Source organism: Rattus rattus, chromosome 4 (assembly GCF_011064425.1).
Source record: "Rattus rattus isolate New Zealand chromosome 4, Rrattus_CSIRO_v1, whole genome shotgun sequence".
Lineage (NCBI taxonomy): Eukaryota > Metazoa > Chordata > Mammalia > Rodentia > Muridae > Rattus > Rattus rattus.
This window is the reverse complement of record NC_046157.1, coordinates 101,510,711-101,527,577: the sequence shown is the minus strand read 5'-3', so window position 1 is coordinate 101,527,577 and position 16,867 is coordinate 101,510,711. Positions and strand designations below refer to the sequence as shown.

The following is a 16,867-nucleotide window of genomic DNA, read 5'->3' as shown; positions in this document are numbered from 1 at the left end:
TGACATCCAAACTTATTTTCCCGGGTTATTGTGCATGATGTGTGCATTGTATTCACATTTGTAGGCTAACAAGACTCAATGCTACAGAGTAAAGAAGACGGATAGCTCTTCCATCAACAGTTCTGGCATTTTCCTCTGAATCTGACTAGAAGAAATCAGAGTAAGGCATCAGAGATACACTCCTCAAGGCATGAAATCTGTCACGTCCTACGTTGATTTATTGGGAGTACACACAGGTAAAGAGAAGAAAGATTTGAGTTATGTATGGAGAAAGCCACGCAAATTTTCATCCTCCCTCCAACAAGACCCAACTCCCAACATGCATCCCTGAAAGGGGAGAAAGGCTAACTCTGTTTTCTAATAGAGCTGTACCAAATAAGTCTCCTAGGCGATCAGGCTGACAACAAACACTAAAGAACCTGTCGTAAAATAACACGCCTCCATGGTAAGCTGCCAGGAAACCACGCTTCGCGGCGGGATAAATGGCCGTCCGAAAATACAGGCACAAGGAGAATGGGAAACTAGAAATTTATGGCTTTAAAATCGCAAGTAACAAACTTACAGACATGCATAGGGAAAAAATATATATATATATAAAATGCACCGAGCCCAGTAAATAACTATAAATGATGAGAATGTGTTTGAATGGTGGACCACATGAACACCCTCGAAAGCTTCTGGAAATTGGTTTCTTTTTCCAATTTGGAAAGAGAAGGGACACGTGATAGGATAGGTGGATAGATGGGCAAAGGCACAAAATACCACGGAGTGGGTCTCTTAGCGTCAGTGATCCATCAAATGCCTAGGTTCCATTTTTATTACGCAGTTCTTATACCTACCTCTGATGACTGACAATGCCCGCAGAAAGGACACTTGGCTTTTGACTTACTTACTAAAGAAAGGCAAGTGTTGACCCTGTAACAAATGTCCAATCAATAGAAAGTATAGAAGATTCGAATTAACCCAATCATATTCAGAAAATACTAAAAAAAAAAAAAGTATATTAACCCAATCACATTCAGAAAGTACTTTTAAAAATGTGCATGCCTTTCTGGTTTTGGACTATTTCATGTTTTTTTTTTAACTTAAAAATTCTTAGAAAGTGACACAGAGAATCTGCTGTCTCCAAACTGAGGGATAGGTTTCTTATTAGTATGGCTTTTCTGCTGCTCATGATATATGCATATCAGCAATCATTACCCTTTAAGACCTTAAGGGAGCGCCCAGAGACTAAACCACCATCCAAAGAGTTCACATGAACAGACCCATGCCTCCAGCCCCATATGTAACAGAGGGCACCAATGGGAGGAGAAGCCCTTGGTCCTGCCAAGACTGGACCTCTCCCAGTGTAGGGGGAATGTCAGGGTGGAAAGGCAGGAAGGGGGGTGGTTGGGGAGGGGGGAACACCCTCATAGAAGAAGGAGGAAGGGATGGGATATGGGGTTTATGAACAGGAAACAAGGAAAGGGAATAGCATTTGAAATGTAAATAAGCAATATCCAATTAAAAAAGGAACCTTAAGGGAAAAGTCTAGGTGGTAGTAGGCTTTAATAATTCCCAACAAATTCAGTTTTTCAGGCAAATTGATGAAAAGCCCGAAAGGACAAGCTACGAGGTACAAACAGAGGTCTAGAGGTCTAGGGCAAATCATGGGCACATGAGCTTTAAAGACTTGTGTTGACTGCTTTAGTTTTGAAGAACACGGGGTAATATGAGAAGTTTTTAAAAGTTTGGAAAGGAATGAATTGAGTAGATACTATGTATAGGTGTTTGCATATATATATATATATATATATCATTTTTTAGGGGGAAGGCACACATTTTATGGGTGTGGTGTTTCACTTGAGAGGCAGAGACAGTGAGTTCCTTGACTTTGTATTCCTAGCATATAAGCACTCAAGAGAACTGTACTAGATAAATAAACAAGCAGGATTAATGCTTAGGGACATGATTTATACTCCTCAGTCTTCCTTTATTTCTTAAAATTTAATTTATTAGTGCCAAAGAAAAATTCTGAAAAAAAAACAACATGCAAACCATAAATGCCTTCACAATTAAGAATAATAAGATGGATTACAAGGAAAGGTGTGTTCTTATACACGTACCTTCCTTTCTTCCTTCTTTCCTTCCTTCCTTCCTTCCTTCCTTTCTCCCTCCTTTCTTTTGATTTATTTTGATCTATATACCAGGCTGACCTCAAACTCACAGAGACCCACCTGCCTCTGCCTCTCAAATGAGCCACCACGCCCATAAAATGCATGCTTTGCCCCCAAAAGAAAGCTGGCTGAAAGTAAAGAAAAATGAAGTAAACTACAAATGTAATACCTAATGCTGTTTCTTACAACCCAGTAAGCCCAGTTAAGATAGTTTATTTTACTGAGTAAGTGAAAATGGGTTATCTGAACAAAATTGTTATAAAGATCAGAAAATTAGATGCAAGGGACTTTGACAACTTCAAATTGTTTTATCAAAGGCACTAAGATTATTTTATAAAGAATACATGGGCTTCTCCTTTTTAGTTTTCTTTTAGAGAAGAAGAGGAAGAGGAAGGCAAAAGGGAAGGAGAGGAGAAGCTGGAGGGGGAGACAGGGAAAGAGCATTAGCAAAAAGTTGACCTTGGCATTGTCATGCTGATGTCTTGAATGGAGGAAGGATTTTTCTGGCCTATAGCTTCTGTCCATTATCAATGCTATCAATGGTACCACATCACCCCGACTGCCATCCATTGTTGAACTGTATGGAGATTTTGGCTTAGATCTCATTTGTTTTTGGGAAGGAGTCAAGGGTCTACAATCAATTCTGGAAGGGAAAAGAATTGTCCGTGCCTATACAAGACCCTTTTAACACTAGTCACAACATCGTGACTTAGCAAAGCTCCTCACTATGTATACGACAAGCACAGTGTAAAACCAGATGGTAGATTCTCAGCTGCACGCCTACACAAGGAAATGGCACAAACTTGTCTGCACTGTGCTGTGAGATTGGACTTATCAGAACATCTACAACCAGCTACGGCATATTAGTAAAGTAATAGTGAGAATTTGTCTCTCTGGAAACAAAGCAATTTAAAGGCAACTTCGCTAGCACCCAGAAAGCAGACTTATATGATCTTGAAGAGTTTTTAAGGTCAATGAACCCCTCTTTCAAACAACTAACACTCAGCACATTTTCAAGGCGCTAAGAACTCCTCTCCCATACCCGTGTCCAGAAATGTCACGGCATTGCAGAGGCTGTATTCTCTGAAAAACCACTCCAGGGCCATGGCAAAGTTCCTGCCGCACAGAATTTGAGCATTTCACAACAGTGGCCACATCGGCTCTCTAACCCAGCCACTTGAAGTGTCATGACTCATTAGACGGAGAAATATTTTCTCGAGAGTCTACAAGCCAGAGCAGTAATATGGCAGCTGCAAATTGCTTCCTGCCTATCACAGAATATAGAGATTTCACACCAACTTTCACACTAATCATAACTCTTCCTGTAAAGACAAGTTATTTCAACAGTTCCATTACTGAGGTCCCGATAACCATTTTTTTCCCCCAAAGAAGTCCACAGAAACAATTCAAAACCACTGTATCACCTTTGCCAACCTTTCTGACCTAGGTTTTGTGACTAGAAGGTTATAGCTCCATACAGTAGGAGAGATGGGTTAGCACCAACAGCTTATTTATATTGGATGTTATCCCCTTCTGTTTCCTTAAAAGAATACTTGCCCTTTAAGGTTATGTTCTTAAATTACCATCCAAATGCTATAAAATCCTCTTAAAGAATTGCCAGAAGGTACTATCTGATACAATAATGGCATCATTATGATAATCTTTACTTTCATATCAATAGATTTCTACAGTGAGATAATGAATAGAGCTTGAGAATTCTTTACTTCAGTCAGGAGAGATGGCTCAGGGGTTAAAAGCCTGCTGAAAAATCGGTCCCCAACACCCACATCAAGTGACTCACAATCATTTGTAACTCTAGCACGAGGGAATCCAATGTCCTCTTCTGGTCTCCAAGGATACTACACTCATGTGCCCTGGCACAAATACACAACACTAAAAATAAAAATCGTTTTAAAAATTATTTTCTTCTACCCTATCTCATAAAGCCTAGTTCTAAATAAATAGATATCATACCACCTATATAATTTTTATTCTTGCTCATCAAAGACCATCTGACTTCCAGACTTTGCTTCTTACCATCTTCAGCTCTAATCCTTCACCCACAAACACACCATTTACATCCACATGTATTACTGAAATCAACTAGTCTCTAGACTGTTGAATACACCCTAATTACTCACTTAGTCATCCTTTATACTGCCGTCCCTTCTTTTGCCAATTCAAATTCTTCCCTTTCAAAATGTGTTGCTTCCAAAACCTCATGGACTCCTTGACACCTGTAATCATGATTTATCTCTAATCTTATGTTAAAGTTTGGGATTAATCGTAAATACATGATACATGCTGCACTAGTGTGGGTTTCCTTGTAAGTCGTCTCGATGACTTCTGGATGCTCCAGGTGGTGTAGAGCACCTTCTAAGTCTACTTTGACTTTAATACTCTCTGCTTAACTAAAGTTCTGTGCTCCACTCAGCACTCACAACCGACAATGAAAACTTTTTGAATGAGTGATATTATTTATTGTGATATTTAATAAACTTTACAAAGTGAGTAACTATCTATTGTATGCACTATACCCATTATATACTATATCCATTGTGTGCACTATATCCATTGCATGCACTATATCCATTGTGTACACTATATCCACTGTATACAGTATATTTATTGTATACACTATATCCACTGTATACACTATATTCATTATATAACTATATCCATTGTATGCACTATATCCATTGTATACACTCTATCCATTGTATACACTATATCCACTGTATGCACTATATCCACTGTATAACTATATCCATTGTATGCACTGTATCCATTGTATACACTATATCCACTGTATGCACTATATCCATTGTATAACTATATCCATTGTATAACTATGTCCATTGTATGCACTATATCCATTGTATAACTATATCCATTGTATGCACTATATTATTGTATACACTATATCCATTGCATGCACTATAGCTGATGGTCAAAGATGCCTTGGGTGCTGACATTTAGCCATGCAGGTTTGTTTTCCATTGCTATTGTGGTGGTAGCTTGCGATTTTTATACTTACAGGAACAGAAACCTGAGGATTGTCCGCAAGTTTTCCCAGCACAGCAAAGCCCTCAGCATCGATCTGGGCTCTCGGCTTTATAGGTAAGGAATCAATCTGGATGCAGTCAATAAAAAGAGTAGCTCTTGTTCTCTCCACGCCAATCATGAGCTTATGCCAACGGGAGTCAAACAAGGACTGCAAATTCAAGAAGGCTGCCGTTTGGAGACTCCCGTCCAGTCCCTTGTATGAAAACGCGACAGACTTTGTTTGGCCATTTATCTTCACGCCAACTTGCTCTCTCCCTGAGGAATCCTGGATCTGCCAAATGTTCCATTGCTTTTCAAGTGTGCTTCCAGTCATCCGGAAAGTAGTTAAAAAGGAATATTCTTCAGGCAGTCCACTGGGATACAAATGCCTGAGAAGAGTTTGAAAATAATAAATATAAACCTTGTTTTCTGTGCTTATACACATTCACCATTTTCCTGTGTCTGTGTTATTTTGAATCCTAGTCCTGCAGAAAGGCTACAGTGTGAAGAAAACCATGCAGTATCTGTTCTTTGATGATAACTTACATTGACTTTCCCAGTTCAATCACTCATATATATTAAAGCTCCACCTTAAAATACACATTTTAAAAACACCTCCCTTATAGCTAGTGAAGGCTACCGACAATATTGCCATTTATTCTACCCAAAGCGCCACCATTTTGCAACGCCATCTCAGGCAAAACAAAACAAAACGAAACAAAAACAACAAAAAAAAAACCCAGCAGCAACAACAACAACAAAAAGCCATACTCTTGCAATGTTCTGGGCAACAGTTTCTTCGAAAATGAAAAAAGGGTATTATTTAAAGTCTAAATTGACTCTACTAGCTTACAAAACCATTTCATTACAGTAGTTTTTAATTTTTTTACATATGTGAAAATTATTTGCTATTTTCATAATTGCAGGGCTACTCTTAAGAATTATATTCTAGACCCACAGAAACATTTTAAAAATTGGTAACCAACTACACCAAATGTATGTAAGGGCTCCTTCCCACTAAGAATGTCTGCCCCGAGGGTTTCAAAGTATGATAGTCAAGTAGCGGCTGTGTTATGTTTGTTACTGATAGGGAGCAATGCACAACCAATTCTTCCTTCTCTACTATGATTCCATCTTGCTTCGGTCTACCAAGTAAGGTTGACAGTGTTGCTACTCCTTCACTGCATTGAATGAAAGCTAAAACTAGCAAGAGTCCCTAAGACAATCCTTCTTTATCTTTCCTTATCTGTAGATCTTGTCTTGAAGCAAGTTCTTGGGGAAACTTTTGCCTGTGAGATGTGTTTGCTAAAGAAGAAACCAATTAGGCATTCAGAAAGACCCAGACCTTCCTTCAGGTCAAACTGTTGAATTTAGTTCCCTTCTCACAAATGATGAAGAAAAAGAAGATTAAGAAAGATCCCAATGGGTACTGATTTCTTATATGACATTTAGTGAATTGAAGCATTGTATACACCCACACAAATGCACACACTTTTGTAAAAGTATACAGAGAGTTTTAAAAACAAAGGGGGGGGGAAACTGCCCAAAGTCCTCCTTTTCCACAATAGAACTAACCACATCACTCCAGGTATTTGTCTTAAATATACTTTTAGTTTCTCGATTGGTTTGTAACACTTCTTTTGATTTTGTGGGTTTTTTGTAACTATATTAATTCCAAAATAATCTCTACAAAAAGAAACTAAAGTTTTCATTTATAGATGTACTCATTTGGAACACTCATAGAATATACCATTCTTAAAGGCACTGTCACACCAAGGGTACCTGTGTGTGTATCTCTCTCTCTCCACACCTATGAAGATCATATGTATATGTATACAAATATAACTATGACTAATATGTTAATCTTTTAGGGTAGGCAAGTATGTTAATAGGATAAGAAAAGAAAATGCTTCATTGTCCATATGAATAGAATATACATATTTGTGTGTACCAAAGACTGTTAAATGTCTCTGAATCCTAATCCACAGAACGGGCAGCCTACTGTATTATTAAACACCTAAGAGTCCATTCTTGAAAATATTTTATGCCTATCAATAAGCAAACCTGAGTGCATACATAATTTAAAAGGAGTTGTGTCTATAAATGATTTATTGTATTCCAATCTTCATGAAGTACCTTAAGTGGGGAACCATACAGGTTTGAATAAAAGATTCAAAAGTCTTTGCACCTTGAAGTATTTGTTTATGACCTTAATACTGAGAAAGCTAGGGTCTGTGTTGCAAAACAAAGCAAGCATAGCGTGTTTGTAGATGGTAGTTAAGAATGGGAAGCTATAATGCCTTTTAAAAAGATTAAAAGGAAGCATAATCATGTCTCTTAATTCTTCATAATTATGAAGATAAATAACTAAAATTATGGTTATCAAGCATTAATTTTTTGTAGCATATTTTTTCTCCCATGAAGATCCTATGCGTTTTTTCACTGTCTCAGGGGTCTAGATTCTCTAGGACGAAGACTCATTAAAAACAAGTGTTTCTGTTGCCTGAGAAAGAGTCCGATTGTCTTTTTTTTTTTTTTTTGTCATCTAGCTTTTGCATAAGTAGTTTAAAAGGAAAGGATCAAATTCCATAGTATATATGGACCACGTTTTCTTTACTCATTCCTTTGTCAAAGGGCATTTCCAAACAAATGATTGTTTCCCTTTCCTGGCCATTGTGAACGCCATGGCAGCGGACACTGATGGGCATGAATCTGCCCTTTGGTCATATACTGAGGAGTGGTACCACTGCATCATATGGCAGATCTAGTCTTTGTTTATGAAAGAATGAAATCTCCAGATAAATTACGAGAGTAGACAATAAAACTCAGGCTCTGTTGCTTGTGGTTCTTAGCTCTGAATCACTAGATGTGAGCATATAACCTCGAGTAACCGCAAGAACCAGAGAAGTAAGGAGGGACCATGGTGGTGGAGGCATGGTGAGAAGGGTCTCCTGAGAGAGGGTGATGACATAATACAGGTGATATGAGGGGAACGGGGCGGGGGGGACATGGAGTATATATGTGGAGAGGGATAGAAAAAATACAGTGGGGAGGAATAACACTAAAGATGTTGGAGAAAACCACAAAGAATCACATTACATTATTTTTTACTTAAAATTACATAAAATATACTTACATAAAACTGGGAATAGTTCTACCTCAAGACCCAGCTATACCATTCCTGGACATACACCCAAAAGATGCTCTACCATCCCACAAGGACACATGCTCCACTATGTTCATAGGAGCTCTGTTTGTAATAACTAGAAGCTAGAAACAACCTAAATGTCCCTCAGCTGAAGAATGGATACAGAAAATGTGGTACATCTACACAGTGGAGTGCTATTCGGCTATTAAAAACAAAGACATCATGAATTTTGCAGGTAAATGGATGGATCTTGAGGAAATCATCCTGAGTGAGAGAACCAAGTCTCAGAAGGACATGCATGATATGTACTCACTTATAGGTGGATAGTAACCATAAAATACAGGATACCCATGCTACATTCCACAGGCCCAAAGAAGCTAAGCAAGAAGGAAGGCACAGTGAGGATGCTTGAATATCAGTTTCAAGGGGGAATAAAATGGTAATAAAAGGCAGATGGAGGGAGGGAGTTAGTGTTGTTTATGAGAAACCTCCTTTGAGTCATTGAGGGGAGTCAGGAGACTTTCTAAACAATATCACTATTGCCTGTGCTCTCTGTTTCATTCAAGAATTTGAAGACAAGACTCTATGGCTGAGGACAACACACACTTTAGACACAGAACTTGGAGGAATCAAACTGGGTCTGACCTGGAAGCCTACACCCCGAGGACGAGCTCTTGTAGTATTCCAACACCTTCTGCAAGCTGCCTTGGAGAAAAGAAGTCAATAGTCCTGCATAGTTGTTATGCCTATGGACTACATCATGGACCAGCATGGCAATATATTTCAAAAGCAACTCATTGACATCTAATTGGAGTCAAGGACTGCTTACGGGCTGTGGAATGCACAAGACCAATACATCTACAAGGCAACCCTACATGTAAGGTTCAGCAGTCTTCACAGACCAGGGCCAGGATAACTGCCAAGAGATGTGCCTTGTAAATGACAAGAAAGCTGCACCCGTGACATCTCAGCAATATGGTTGCCTAAACAAGGCCAATGACAACACCAGTTGACATGCCATCACGAATAGAGGAAATCTCACAAGGTTCCATGCTAGATGAAGAGACAAAGACAATTAGTGACTCTGGAGAGAGGGAGAACCCACTTCTCCCAAGGAAGAGTTTACTAACTGGCTACCAAGTAGCAAGCCCGTGTGTGTGTGTGTGTGTGTGTGTGTGTGTGTGTGTGTGTGTGTGTGTGTGTATACATAACAAAGAATGAGAGGACATGGATTTGAGAGGGAGCAGGGAAGAAACAGGATGAGTTGGTAGAAAAAGAAAAGAAAAATGATGCAAAAATGATCTTTAAATAAGAATTTTTAAATAAATAAAAAGAAAGAATCCATTAAGAAGGTTCTCCTGCCTGCTCTGTTCTCTTCAGGTAAGGGTGAATACTTATCCAGCCCCCAGTGTTCAGGCTTCGTCTAAGCACTCTACAGTTATTAATATTTTCCCTATATAGTAACCTTATGACATAGTTCTCCCTTCTATCTCCAATTCTTAACTGATAAAACTGAGGCTTAAATAGCTTGTTCCAAGCCAGCCAGTGTTGGGGGTGAAAGGCAGAAGAAGAGGAGAAGAATGACTGAGAACAGTGTATAAAAACAAGCACAGGGTCATGTAATGGAGTGTGAGCTAGCCTAAAAACAAGTAAGATAGAAATAAATGTTCCTCGGGGAAAAGAGAAGAAGAAAAGAAGACTTCGCTATGTACTAGAAAGCCACATGACTCAGCACTCTGGCTTTACTTCCCTTTTCATTTCCTTCCTCCTGTCCCCGGCTTTCCTCCATCATTTCCTAGTAAGTTCAGTGATTGATGACATTAGTTACGACCTGTGCGTATTACTTAATTGAAGGCTCTCAGCACTTAGAGGAAAACAGCAGAAAGGATATAGAAAAGTACACCACCCCCTGTCAGTCTATCTCTGAACTAAGGTTAATGCCAGCCCAATTGTGTTTCAACTCACAGAAAAGAAGTTATTTTGAAATATATTTTACAGGCCATCTAGTATTTCCTTAAGTTAAAATACCATCTAAGCAGTAAAATAAATGAATACATAAATAGAGCCAGTTTCTGCAATCATACCTATCCTAGTTAGCATTATCTAACAACTTCATACAGCCTAGAGTCCCCTGAGGAGGGCGTCTCAACAGAGGGACTACCTAAACCCGATCAGTCTGCAGGCGATGTCTGTGGGAAATTGTCTTGACTTTGTTAACTGATCCAGAAGAGTGTGCCCACCTCGGGCAGCACCATTCCTTAGGCAGGTGGTCCTGAGCTATGTAAGAAAGCTCACCAAGCATGAGCGTGTGAGCCAGGAAGTAGCATTCCTCCACGCTGTCTGCTTGACAGTTTTGCTTGAGTTCCTGTCCTAATTTTCCTGGGTCGGTTACCCAGAAGGGTAAGGCAAATAAACTTCCTTCCCAAAGCTGCTTTTGGTTGGAACCGTTTATCACAGCAACAGAAACAAGACTTGGAGGATGATTTTAATCTTTCTGGATATGAGTGCAGGTCCAGGCTCAGTAGTCAGAGGCACAACTACTTCCAAAACCATGCTGCCTGGCTCTCAGCATGCTGCTGCCTGACTTTTTAGCATACCCAGCTAACATCAAGCCTTTAAACTTGCTTACGTGAGCAAACTAACCTATGAGGATTCTATTTCCTCCTGTGCTAAACAAGAGCGGCGATGTCCCTTCGAACAATGTTATGAGGTTGAGAGCAATGTTACTAAATACACAAGAAAACTACAATGATCCACTCTTGAACTACACATACAGCTTAAAAATGTGAATGTCTACTTTCTGTTTTAATATTTATATAAGATTCTTGAAAAAAGTTCAAGAAATACACAAATTTTGATCATATCCTTTCACTATTGCAGTTAATTGTTTTTTCCTATACAACTTAATGTCCATTAAAGGTATAAATCTTTTTATCTACCAAAGGAATGCTGGTTCTATTTTCACAATGCATTAAAGCACTTTATATGCAACATTCACAAATATACATACATGACATGAAAGCACATTTCAGGAGAAGAAATGAGATGGAATTTGAAGATGATACCAACAGAGTACATGACAGATAGGTATGAAGACCCCATGATGAATCCATTAGTTTGCACAATGAACTTAACACTAATAATAAAACCCCCAAAACATATAATAATCATATCAACCACATGGCATGTTGATGATCCAAGACCTAGATCAGCGAAGAGCTTGTCATCCCATTGACATACTTCATTCAGCTGGCATATACCACAGAACTTCAGCCATGAAGAATTTATGAATTGATTCTATGAAAGGGGAAGTAATCAAGTAAAAGAGGCATGCATGACCCTGCCAGTGTTCCTTTTGCAATCGTTTCCATTTTGTTCATTGGGTGTCATCCAGGACCTAAGATTGCATGTGTGGTTCTCTTTCAGCACCAGGACACTTGAACAGCTCCTCTGTGAGCCTTCAAAACCACACTGTCTGTGGTTTCTTGTTAAATTTATGTCTCACTTCTGCCACTGCTCACACAGAGTCCTTTCAGTCAAAACCAGACAAATTCCAGAAAAACAGAAAGCAAAATTCTAAGAACATGTCCTGAATTGATGTAGAATAGTCTCAGAGGTGTTTTTACTCTTGGAATGGAAAGGAAATTACAAACCTAACATGAAGAGAGGCATTCAGATGCTAATGATTGATAGGTGAACACATTCTTTTTGGTTTTTTAATTTTGTTTTAGCAGTTCTGGTGACTTAACCCATTGGCTAAAGCATTCGAGGTAAGTGACCTACCACTGAGCTGGACCCCAAGGCCTTTACCTTAAAATAAAATAATCCAAGAAATATCAAAGAGTAAAATATATTCCCTTAACATTGAATAGACGTAAACATTTCTGAACGCACTCAAAGAAGATAATTAGAGTCTTTCTGATAGGTTACCTTGTTGGAATCCTGAAGTCTACATTACTTCCCAGCTTGTAAGCCACTTGTAACGCTGTGGACCCCACCACCCTCTGGATAGTCCTTCGAGATGCAGCCTTCTCAATTTGGAACTGAGAAATCAGGTCAAACCCTGTAGAAAGGGAATAGAAGAGGGAAAGATTGGAGATGAAACTGGTTCTATCCCTTTCTGAAATAGACTATGTCTGGAAAGCTTGCGTCTCCAGGATGATACTGTGCTACTCACCTGGCAAGTCATCCTGGCCAATCCTGATCTTGGGACACAGTTCACTTCCACCATGAGAAATAGAATTGGCAGGAAATCCTGCAAAAGCAATACCATGTCATCCACACAGTGACACGGTGTTACACAAGCTTGCTTATAAGCCATTTGTTTGTCTTGAACTCAATGCCTGGATGATCAGAATCCATTGACCTTCAGCTTCTCCAGGAAGGAACTCAAGGTGTGGAAGTAGAGTGCTGATTTAGGATGGAGGAATGTTTCTACCTGGAGGAGTTGGGGATTTGTTCCATTTGGAACCAGAGCTGCACAGTGTCCTGGATGGCACAGGATCAGAAGCCTGTTTGGAAAACTTCTGGTGGCTTGGGCTAGAAATATTCCTTAAATACCACCAACTCTAAATTTACAATGACATTACAGTGTCAGCCTTGAGCCAGTTCCATGGGACTCCCAGACAAGTACAGTTCTTGGGAAATTGTCACCACCAGAGGTGAGTTCTTATAACTGCCAGACCCTCTTCTACCTTGATAAGACTCTTAGACTACACACACACACACACACACACACACACACACACACACACAGCTTCAGTACAAAGCTGGGTTTTGCCCTACCCATTCAAGTACATCAAATGCTTTCTTTTTATCCTCCTGATCTCAGTGTTTGGGGAAAACCCACTCATCTACCCCATTCATCCATACATCCATGTAGTCACTCAATGTTTGCCCTCACCATCTCAAAGAAGCACCATGTCCAGCGCTAGGAAAAGCATAGCTATCCTTCCTGCCTACCAGCTTACAGTTGAGACTCTCTTTCCAGGCTCAACATTGAGCATAGAACCAACCGTCCAAACATCCCCCCAAGGTAAGTCGAAGAGGGAAAGCATGAAGGACCATTGGAAGCACAGTCTTCACTCAACCACAGCCCTGCCCCATCACAGTCCTGCCTGCTTCTCCACACTCCATAAACCATGGGTCTTACTTGCACGACGCTTAGGAGTTGCAGATACCCAGGGTCCCAGAAAACTGCATGCAAAGAAGAAAAGTGGAATTTTCCTGAAGAGGAGAGAGAGAGAGAAAAAAAATGAGGCAAACAGGAATCTCTTCAGATGGAACTCCTTTCATATTTTAAACCTGCCAATTCTGGCTGATGGAGACAACCAAATCCCAAGGCATATGCACTACTGGTTTTTATTCGAATTTTGAAAGCTCACTTGGGAATTCTTCAGATAAACGCGTTCCTGACTTGGTGTCTCGCTATCTCATTTTCTACACGACCCTTGCCTCTGCTTTCTTTTCTCTTTGTACTTTTGCCTCTCTTTCCATAGCTGCCTCTTCTTTTTTCTATTTCGGATGCTTACGTACTTGCTGTACTGTCTCATCTGACTCTCTGCTGGTCCTCACTGTCTCTCACCTCCCCCCTTATGTTACCAATACCGCAAAAATCCTCGCCCATCTCCCTCCACAGGCATGAGCTTACCAGAAGTTCTTCATTTTCCCAGTGGGTTCTCTTGGGTTTATAAGAGTCACCATGGGGGGGTTGGAGGGGAGTCCCTACTCCCCAACACCCCTTCTCTATCCTTCTCTGGCTCTGAGATTTGGCCCCAAGCTTGCTCCTTCTTGCCCCTCTCAGGGCTAAAAGCAAAAAGAGTGAACTGATGGCATGTAATAACTCTTTAAGCTGAAGCAAAGGAAAGGGGTGGAGAGAAACAGCCAGTAAGCCCAGGCCCAGCCAAGGGTGTGCCTGGCTTAAAGCTAACAAGGTTACTGAAGGAGGGATTGAATGGGAAAAGTCTTGCTGGGAAGAAAAAAAAAAAACCAGGATGTGGGGAATTTCACCAGAGAAATGCAGCAAGCTACTATGGGAATACAGAGCAGGCTTTTAGAACAGCTATAGGGCACAGTAGAGGCTTTGAGAGCTGTTATAAGGCCACAGTGGAGGCTTTCAGAGGCCACAGGATCCAGCAAAGAGCTGCCTATTCTGAGGCAGAGGTGTGGGGGCTCCCACCTAGTCAACCTAGGTTTAAACCCACTTCTGCCTTAGCGGTTATATGATCTAGAGCAGCATAATTAGTCTCCCCATATTTAACTACCTTATCTATAAAACGGGACGAAAGCAGTTCCTTAACAGCAGTTCCTGGGGGGGGGGGGGACTCAAATAAGATCAGCAGAGACAAAGGATCTCCTGCCAAATTCATCCCTGGACATTCTTATCCTGATGACAAGTCATTGAGTGCTTACCCCTCTTGTCCATGCCTGCAGTTAAGTAGCGTACGAGTCTCACAACTACCCGTAAAGTTAGACTACACATCGTTCCCTGCTAGATGGGAGAACTAAAGTACAGACCCAGATGGCTCTCTGAGAGCGCCATTGCTGCTTGTCACTGCAAATCAGCTCTCACTCCCCATGGGAAATTCTAACACGATATGACCTCAAGTCTTCGACTTGTTTGCTCTCAACCTCTGAGATTAGTAGTTTGGGATTGAATAGACCACGGTGAGCGCAGCCCTTTTTTTTTTCCATAAAGATCCAGCGAGTGAATTACTCAGATGACAGACCTAAAGAGGGGGTGCACCCACACCACTGTCGCACGAGTGTACACAGACCTCCTCCTGAACCCGAGCACTCCTTGGGTGCAACAGGACCTCTGGCCTTGTCCCGCCAGCACAGGATGCTCTACTTCCGGTTCCATCTCGGAAGATACAAGCATCAGAGAGGCACACAGAGTCAGGAGGACCAATCATCTCTATAAATTGTGGTGCCTAATAGTTTTGAGGTTTGCTTCCTTGAGTTATTTTCATGTTTTTGACTCATTAAATTTTAGTTTTATTTTCTTTTTGGTGTTTGCATATGTATACATGGTTTTACATCCCCCATGCTGGGGGATAGGGTGCATATATAGGTCCCTGAAGAGGCGCGGAATTAACGTTGGGTGTCTTCTTCCATAACTCGCCACTTTATTTAAGGAGACATGGTCTCCTACTGAACCTGGAGCTCAGTGGTGATCTGCCCCCCCCCCCATGATGAGATTACAGATAACTACCAGGTCTGCCTCTCTATTACACGAATTCCAGAGTCCAAACTCTGGTCCTCAGACTTGTGAGGCTAAAGGCGTTACCCACTGAGCCGTCTCCCAATCCCTGACCTGTTTGCTGTTTCAATAAAGTCCTTCTTACTTTGGCCTCTCTCGGCTTGCTGGGGAGTCTCTGGTTGGACCCTGAGCAGGTAAATGCTACTCTCCCAGCTCTCTTTCTATGGCTTTAAAGTTCCTCTAGCCTACTCATTGCAGGGGCACAGGGCTGTCCCCTCTCCCTCCCAGAGAGGGACATTCATTTCTTCTTATTGTGCAGTGCTGTCCATAAGGCCTGCTTTCCATCAAATTTCCCAATCTCTGAGGCAGCTGACCTGGCTGAGAATGAATGGCTTAAGACCAGCGTATTTGTTTAAGCTACTTGAAGTTTATGTAAAACGAAAAACATTTCTCTGGGGAGCTTCCTAATGGCCTGCAATTATGGGAAACCAGCCTGCCTTTGATTGGCCAAGAGAAAGACATTTTCCGAAAGGAATTTCTACACAAGCTCTGTGTTTTGTGATCTGTAAGAAAGAAAAGAGGCAATTTTCCTATACACATAGGTGTTTCAGAAATCCTTCAAAGGGTTTGAGAGAACTCACCTTTATGCTTGCCCCTTCCCAAGCCACTTGGACGACTTCTCTTTTTTATTTTTTCCTTTTTTTAATGTCTTTTTCTATTATTTACATTTCACATGGTATCCCCTTTCCCGATTTCCCATCTATAAACCTCCTATCCCATACCTCCCCACTTCTTCTATGAGAATGTTCCCCTCCCCCAACATTCCCCTACACTGGGGGGGGGGGCGTCCAACCTTGGCAGGACCAAGGGCTTCTCCTCCCATCGGTGTCCAACAAGGCCATCCTCTGCTACATGTGCAGCTGGAGCCATGGGTCTGTCCATGTGTACTCTTTGGATGGTGGTTTAGTCCCTGGGAGATCTGGTTGGTTGATATTGTTATTCTTATGGGGTTGCAAACCCCTTCAGCTCTTTCAGTCCTTTCTCTAACTCCTACAATGGGGACCTCATTCTCAGTTCAATGGTTGGCTTTGAGAGTCTGCCTCTGTATTTGTCAGGCTCTGGCAGAGCCTCTCAGGAGACAGCTATATCAGGCTCCTGTCAGCATGCACATCTTGGCTTCATCAATAGTGTCTGGGTTTGGTGGCTGTATGTATATGGGCTGTATCCCCAGGTGGGGCAGGCTCTGAATGGCCTTTCCTTCAGCCCCTGCTACAAACTATGTCTCCATGTCTCCTCCTATGAATATTTTTGTTCCCC

General features: G+C 41.0%; 1 protein-coding gene across 1 annotated transcript in view; it reads right to left on the bottom strand.

The window, feature by feature from the left end:
* The window catches only part of Col9a1 (collagen type IX alpha 1 chain), an 88,889-nt gene extending 74,837 nt beyond the window's left edge, over positions 1–14,052 (bottom strand). Inside the window, exons 1-5 of the mRNA XM_032899717.1 lie at positions 14,000–14,052; positions 13,502–13,575; positions 12,527–12,604; positions 12,280–12,412; positions 5,194–5,590 (exon numbers count right to left, since the gene is read on the bottom strand). Of these exons, the coding sequence (XP_032755608.1) occupies positions 5,194–5,590; positions 12,280–12,412; positions 12,527–12,604; positions 13,502–13,575; positions 14,000–14,052 (735 nt within the window). The remainder of the gene's footprint in view (positions 1–5,193; positions 5,591–12,279; positions 12,413–12,526; positions 12,605–13,501; positions 13,576–13,999) is intronic.
* Positions 14,053–16,867: the final 2,815 nt, after the last annotated feature.